We start from the raw sequence: 8,016 nt of genomic DNA on the forward strand, positions 1-8,016 counted from the left end.
GGTGTCCGAATAACATGGTCCAATATATCAATCTTTATGTCTCGGCCATTTTGAGACTCCTCGTCATGTCCGTGATCTCATCCGGGACTCCGAACAACCTTCGGTACAACAAATCACATAGCTCATAATACAAATCGTCATCGAACGTTAAGCGTGCAGACCCTACGGGTTCGAGAACTATGTAGACATGACCGAGACACATCTCTGGTCAATAACCAATAGCGGAACCTGGATGCTCATATTAGTTCCTACATATTCTACGAAGATCTTTATCGGTCAAACCGCATAACAACATACGTTGTTCCCTTTGTCAGCGGCATGTTACTTGCCCGAAATTCGATCGTCGGTATCATCATACCTAGTTCAATCTCGTTACCGGCAAGTCTCTTTACTCGTTCCGTAATGCATCATCCTATAACTAACTCATTAGTCACATTGCTTGCAAGGCTTATAGTGATGTGCATTACCGAGAGGGCCCAGAGATACCTCTCCAATACTCGGAGTGACAAATCCTAATCTTGATCTATGCCAACTCAACAAACACCATCAGAGACACTTATAGAGCATCTTTATAACCATCTAGTTACGTTGTGACGTTTGATATCACACAAGGTGTTCTCCGGTATGCAAGAGTTGCATAATCTCATAGTCATAGGAACATGTATAAGTCATGAAGAAAGCAATAGCAATAAAACTTAACGATCATTATGCTAAGCTAACGGATGGGTCTTGTCCATCACATCATTCTCCTAATGATGTGATCCCGTTCATCAAATGACAACACATGTCTATGGTCAGGAAACTTAACCACCTTTGATGAACGAGCTAGTCAAGTAGAGGCATACTAGGGACACTTTGTTTTGTCTATATATTCACACATGTATCAAGTTTCCGGTTAATACAATTCTAGCATGAACAATAAACATTTATCATGATATAAGGAAATATAAATAACATCTTTATTATTGCCTCTAGGGCATATTTCCTTCACCTCCCTTGCTGGCGGTTTTCGGTATTTTGCCTATGGTGGATTACCCATGTGTTGTTCTTCGCAGTTCACCCTTTATCATGTACATTTTTTTTTCGAAAAGGAGGATTACCCCGGACCTCTGCATCAAAATGATGCATGTAGTCATCTTTATAAAGTTATTCAAGAGAGTCTGACAAAATAAATACAAATGTCAAACCAAAGCCACTGTCGAGACGAACAAAGTCGCTATACCTACAAGTATAAAGATGTGCCCTGACCGCATCATCGGGCACCATCTAATCCAATGGCCTCAAGAAGCCGCCGGCCTGGCAAGCTGAGAGCACCAATCGGTCTAGGCGTCCTACAACGCGCATCACATGCACACGCTCTAGGATCCACCGCTCAATCTTTAGGAGGGATAATTGCATAGACCTTGCCAGACCCATCTGATGTCGACTTCACCATGACACCAGAAAACGCCACCAGCCTACGCGTGTCCATCAACCCTCTGTCATGTACATGGCATTGCGATGAGCTTTATTGGTCTCCTGTGTGTGTGCGCGCGCGCGCCCCTTCACGAGATGTATTGCTCCTTCGACCGTTAAGATTTTCGGTCTGCTTTCGCACATAAACTAGAGAAATCGTTTTCAACCCACATAAACCGGATCAATCTCTTTTTGGATTGAGATCAAAATATAGGTGGGAATTTCTCCCCCACCCCCGCTTCCCCAATGATTGATTTTAAAAATAATTTGAGATCTCTGATGATGGGGTTTTTATTCATCTATATATGAGAGACTTATTATTGTTATCTAGCTTCGGAAGAGCGTGAAATTTAGTTGCTTCTAATTTGAGCATTGCTCAGTAACTGTTTCTTCTGTAGATATCGGTATTTTCTCGTTTTAATGTAAAAGGTCGGACATATGGTCCAAATTTTCGACATGTTTTTTTGTCCAAACGTATGGTGTATTTTTCCAGAGAACACATAGAGAAGCAAGGAAAGCAGGAGCTAGAATTTGAACTCTTGTGATGAAGAACCTCAGTTCCATCACGATCTGTATCAAACATAGACTAATATTGTGACAAGGAACATGTGTTTTAATATTCCAAAGTAATCCTAGGATGTGCTCTTCACCGTATTAATAATCAAGATTAATTTTGTCACTTTCTATTCAAACGTCCTTGATTGCATTGTTGTGCTGCTGTGATGGATAATTTCTGTGAAAGTCAGGTGTGATTCCCACAAAAAAAAGAGGGGAAAAGCAGTTAGGCGTGATTGCTAAAAAAAAGAAGGTGTGACACAAACAACAATTGTAAAAGTTAGAATTGAATCATCTGCCAAGTATACATTGAAATGAATCATCTGTGATGGATAATTTCTGTGAAAGTCAGGTGTGATTCCCACAAAAAAAGAAGGTGTGACACAAACAACAATTATAAAAGTTAGAATTGAATCATCTGCCAATGATGGATAATTTCTGTGAAAGTCAGGTGTGATTCCCACAAAAAAAAGAGGGGAAAAGCAGTTAGGCGTGATTGCTAAAAAAAAGAAGGTGTGACACAAACAACAATTGTAAAAGTTAGAATTGAATCATCTGCCAAGTATACATTGAAATGAACCATCTACAATGTAAAAAGTATACACAAGAACCTCAGTTCCATCACGATCTGTATCAAACATAGACTAATATTGTGACAAGGAACATGTGTTTTAATATTCCAAAGTAATCCTAGGATGTGCTCTTCACCGTATTAATAATCAAGATTAATTTTGTCACTTTCTATTCAAACGTCCTTGATTGCATTGTTGTGTTGCTGTGATGGATAATTTCTGTGAAAGTCAGGTGTGATTCCCACAAAAAAAAGAGGGGAAAAGCAGTTAGGCGTGATTGCTAAAAAAAAGAAGGTGTGACACAAACAACAATTGTAAAAGTTAGAATTGAATCATCTGCCAAGTATACATTGAAATGAATCATCTGTGATGGATAATTTCTGTGAAAGTCAGGTGTGATTCCCACAAAAAAAGAAGGTGTGACACAAACAACAATTGTAAAAGTTAGAATTGAATCATCTGCCAAGTATACATTGAAATGAACCATCTACAATGTAAAAAGTATACACTAAATCATAGGATGTGCTCTTCACCGTATTAATAATCAAGATTAATTTTGTCACTTTCTATTCAAACGTCCTTGATTGCATTGTTGTGTTGCTGTGATGGATAATTTCTGTGAAAGTCAGGTGTGATTCCCACAAAAAAAAGAGGGGAAAAGCAGTTAGGCGTGATTGCTAAAAAAAAGAAGGTGTGACACAAACAACAATTGTAAAAGTTAGAATTGAATCATCTGCCAAGTATACATTGAAATGAATCATATACAATGTAAAAAGTATACACTAAATCGCCCACCGTGGGGCTCGAACCCACGACCACAAGGTTAAGAGCCTTGCGCTCTACCAACTGAGCTAGACGGGCTTGACGTTTGTGAAACAACACTACTTGTTTAGATTAACAGACATCAAGATAGTGTATAGATGCAAATTCCAAGGACCAAAGCAGCGGGTCAAGACCACAGTGATCATCAGAGAATATAGCCAAAATTCCTATTCGTTCACGTAAGAACGTTTTCCTGCTTTCAAAAACGAGCATTTTACATGTTCAAACTGGAGGATAAACTCCGGCGTGATATCACTTAGGACAGTCAGCTCAACTGCTCGAGACACTGTGCGTATACCAACCAGGCAACCAATATGAACTACAACGAGCTCCCTGGCAGTTTGAGTACAATTAGAATGCATACAGTATAAGTATAGACCAAGCACATAACTGAGACCTGTCTTTCAAATATTCTATTCATCTGCTATCTAATTCCATGTATATTCCGCTTTCTGTGTCTAGAAACAACGCATTGCTAAGTGTTCAGAGACAATTAGCTCTTAGAAGTCATTCATCGATAGATATTAACACTATCTGAAGAACAACATCATCCAGAAGGTCCTCCACCATAAGATCCTCCAGGTCCAGCGCGACACACTCTGCGTCGTACAGCAGGTTCATCCAGCTGTCCTTCCTCATAACATCATGCGCCACAATGTCGTCCACCGTCTTGTTGGGCTTCCACTGAAGGCTCAGGTAGCAGCTAACGTTTGCCCACACCTCCTCAAGGACATGGGACCCCATGGGTATCGGCCTGGTGCGCGGGTCGAAGCGCGAATGCCACGGACCGTTGACAAGGGAGGAGTCGTAGATGTGCATCAGGACCTCGTTGATGATATCAAACAGGAGCATGCGCCTGATGATGCTGTGGGGCTCGTCGTTGGTCATCTCAAGATCCTGACATGAGCATTCTGCCTCCTCGAAGATCACTGGGCTGAGTGGCTGGTTGGATGCATACCAATCGGCCTCGCCACAGCTGAACCCAGATTTCTTGAGTATATCCTTCACATACTGGAAATCGGCCTCATTCTTGTCATTGACATAAATGTGCAAGGAACCTGCATCATTTTGTTCAGTGAATTCATGTATAAACTGGAACTCTGAATTTGGATCATCGGCACCCAAGGGCTGTGCCGGCTTGACCAGCCACTCTTCATCCTCGACAGCATTGGTACCTAGCAGCTGTGGTGTCTCGACAACCCACTCTTCATCCTCATGATCAGCAGCATCGATGCCCGAGGGTTGCAGTGGCCTAATTAGCCACTGGTCATCCTTGAAATTGGCAGCATATTCTCCTGAAGCCTGTGATGGCTTGACCAACCACTCATCATCCTCGAGTTGCATATCTTCAAATGTCAGTTCTGAGTCTGAATATGTCAAGAACATAAGTGTATAATCTTCCTTAAAAATAGAATAATGCCTCACAGTCGTATAGATATAATCATGGTAAAATGCATGCAAGTGCAAGATATTAGTTTACCATGGCATGGAAAATTAGGAAGAATTACTACTTCCATACAAAAGGTGAAATTATGAAAGTATTTGGGTTATTGTTTATGACAACAACCGATGCTTCATATTTTCATGACTGTTTTGATAGAAGTTAGCTACTCTGTGTTTAAGTGGGGAAATATACCAACCAAATTTTGCTAATTGTTTGTTCCGATGTCTACAGAGGTTCAGGTTTCACTATGCTTCACCTGCTACAGAATGCTCAGTAAAACTGCGGCTGTGATCTTGAAAAAATGTCCGGTCAAAGGAAGGTAAACTGTTGATGCGTCGATGGGAAAAAGACTGGCCAAAAGAAGACGAACTGGGAGTTCGGAGAATGCTACGTAAATCTTCTTCTAGGGAACAAAGGAAAGCACCTTCTGCAGAAATCACCGGAAACAACAGTAAGTCTCTTTTATGTAAAGTTCACCTTAAGATAATCTTCCTGTCCTTTCATACCTTCATCATTTTGTTCACTGTAAATATCTGCTGTTCTTTCTGTGATATAATCAGGGTACAAATTTCCTTCTGTGACAATACTGAAGGAGCCATTTTCATGTGAAGAAAACCGATCAGATTCCACATCATATGTCTTGGGCACAATCTGAGAACCAGGAAATTCAGTTAGAGCATCTTTTTGAGGAGCATATACTTCCATTTCTGGAAGAGAAGTTATTCTTTTGATGTGCATCGGCGACTTTTTGTCTCTTAAGCTTGCATCGTCTTCCACTGCTGTACTTGGTCTTTCTAAGGAAATCCTTGACTCCCTTGACATTGAATCATAGAGAGTCGAGTACTTGTCTACTGATTCTGCAATAGAATATGATCTTCGTATTTGTTTCTCCTCCTGGGCATATTTCTTCGTGGAGGTGCTCTTGGTTAACTCAGCCATCTTTTGGCCATAAGGCATTTTATGAAAAACTCCGTCCTTTACGACATGTTTGATCTTCTTACTTATAGCTTTAAATTGACTTGAAGTGGTTCCAGCTTTTTTTAGGCTTCTTGATTCTGCAAGAGAAACTGTTGATGCCTCGACACCAGAAGGCATTCTTGTACTGATGACTTTTGCGCCTTCAAGGTCAGATTTAGGCCTTGACGGCGACCTTTGGATTTCTACCCTTCTGCTTTTCTCACTGTCGCTCCGATCAAATATAGGGTTACGCTTCCCTGATGATCCTCCTGGTCTTGGGAACGATTCTAATTTGCTCAGCGGTACTGCACCGCTAGAGGAAGCTTCTTGCTCTTGCTGTTCAGGTGGTACTAACAAGGAAGGATCGTGAAGAATCTTGAGAAACAGTTCCCTGTGTGCATTGAACAATTCAAGGAAATCCAAGAACTCCTTCGAGTGATGCGTTGAATCATCAAGGCTTTTCTGCTTAGAGGAGACCTCATTCTCAGTAGTAAGGTTCTCAGGTATGGTCTCACAGGGTGCTTCTGCAATCAAGTTATGTTTGCCACTAATGCTACCAGAAGCCTTGCGCGACTCCTGAAAAACGGGACCTCTAGGGCTCTGATGTGATGACTGCGGTGCACCCTGACTAGAGCCTGTCTCATTGGAGCTCGATTCGTTCATTCGCTGGTACTCCAAAGCCAACTCATCAGGAACCACATATTCGAAGCATTTTGAATGATGGATTGAGCCGGAGCGTATCAAACGTGAGGACGATGGGGAGCTGTCACGCGGATTGGAATGCGATTCAATCTTCTTTTGATCTTTCTTGTGTGTTTTTTTCCTGAACATGAGTGTTTTCCATGTAAACATGCTGGCCTTCGCCGTTGGAGAAACGCTGTCAGTCTCCTTCTGAGTATTAGAAAGCAGTTAGCGATTAATACGGTGTGTAGAGTCATTTTAGCCACAGGCTCCACTCGGGAACTTAAGATAAATATCAGAAAATGACTTGAAAATTGACAGGTAGGCTCTTAGTTTTCTTGGGACTCAGAACATGACAATTTTAAATTTCTGGCTTTCTCTAATGTTAATATACCAATGATCAGTAGATACCTATGAGAGGTTGAAGCCTGCCTTTACCATTAAAGCAAATGCAAAATTGAATTTGAGCACATACCTGAACAGTTTCTTCTTTTTCTATGCCGTTTATGGGTTTCGGAACTTTTACTCCTGCATCATATATAAAAAGAAATAGCAAACACATTACCACTTTATATTGCCAAGAAAGATGTGGTTATCGGAGTCGAGCCTTTTTGCAACCAACTTTGGCAAATGAGCAGCAATGCATAATCTATAGCAAGATCCTATCCAAGACAAGGAAAAACAAAGTGAAGAGCTTGACTAGTAACATACACAATCATGTAAAGACACTAAGTCTTCAGAAAACTGCAAAATTGCTGCTGGAAGCATGCAGAACCTTACTGAGTGTGTTGTCATTTCCTTCCCCATGCTTTTGATAGGCAATCAGTTTTGGCGTTTGCAATTTTTGGTTGAGGGCAAGAAATTTGAACAAGCCCTCGAGGCAGCCTGGACCCCGCCTATCGAGCCGCCTGCCCTCCGCCATTGTTCTGGTGAAAGCTGAAATCAATGCAGAAGGAAGTTAGATCCTGAACACCTGCAGCTAATCCAAAACGGTGAGATATCCCATATATCACTTTCCATCGCACACAAATAAAGATATCTGTATTATATATACGTGCCATCATATGTTTTTTCTTTCTGAGAGAGAATTAGATAGAAAATGCTACTCCCTCCGTAAAGAAATATAAGAGCGTTTAGATCTTGGGTGCTACTTTAGTGATCTAAACGCTCTTATATTTCTTTACAGATTGAGTACTGTATAACTTATATTGAACACATGATGACGTGTTCCAAGTTGTTTAGAAAATCATGTATTCCAAGTAAATCAAATAGCATAGCCCGTCTTGACTCTCGATTTTCTTGAAGGAAAAAGTGTTTCGTTTCTAATACTAACAGCTGAGACCTTTTTGGGGGGCTTATCCTAAATATCTACGATCAAACCAAAGAAACGCAATGCGGATCCTTTAGGCAGGGTTAATCAATGGCCCCTAATCCATCAAATTACAAGATTTTCAAGGATCGGCGGACACTCGAAGATGAAAAGTACCACACCACATGGCAAGAAAAAAAAGGATTAACACCATCCTAATA

The 8,016-nt window shown here is 40.9% G+C and overlaps 1 protein-coding gene and 1 non-coding gene across 5 annotated transcripts in view; both read right to left on the minus strand.

The window, feature by feature from the left end:
* Positions 1–3,370: 3,370 nt before the first annotated feature.
* Positions 3,371–3,443, minus strand: TRNAK-CUU. Its single transcript has one exon. It is a non-coding gene; the product is annotated as a tRNA-Lys (tRNA).
* A 256-nt stretch (positions 3,444–3,699) lies between these two features.
* Positions 3,700–8,016, minus strand: part of LOC119299802 — a 4,948-nt gene continuing 631 nt past the window's right edge. The window contains exons 2-6 of one of the 4 annotated variants that reach the window (XM_037576947.1): positions 7,267–7,422; positions 6,962–7,014; positions 5,355–6,693; positions 5,105–5,275; positions 3,700–4,771 (exon numbers count right to left, since the gene is read on the minus strand). In XM_037576947.1, the coding sequence (XP_037432844.1) occupies positions 3,912–4,771; positions 5,105–5,275; positions 5,355–6,693; positions 6,962–7,014; positions 7,267–7,408 (2,565 nt within the window). In that variant the 5' untranslated portion in view covers positions 7,409–7,422 and the 3' untranslated portion in view covers positions 3,700–3,911. Of the gene's footprint in view, positions 4,772–5,104; positions 5,276–5,354; positions 6,697–6,961; positions 7,015–7,261; positions 7,423–8,016 lie in introns of those variants that run through there. The other 3 variants (XM_037576946.1, XM_037576949.1, XM_037576948.1) reach the window with 3 other exon arrangements.

Source organism: Triticum dicoccoides, chromosome 5A (genome assembly GCF_002162155.2).
Source record: "Triticum dicoccoides isolate Atlit2015 ecotype Zavitan chromosome 5A, WEW_v2.0, whole genome shotgun sequence".
Lineage (NCBI taxonomy): Eukaryota > Viridiplantae > Streptophyta > Magnoliopsida > Poales > Poaceae > Triticum > Triticum dicoccoides.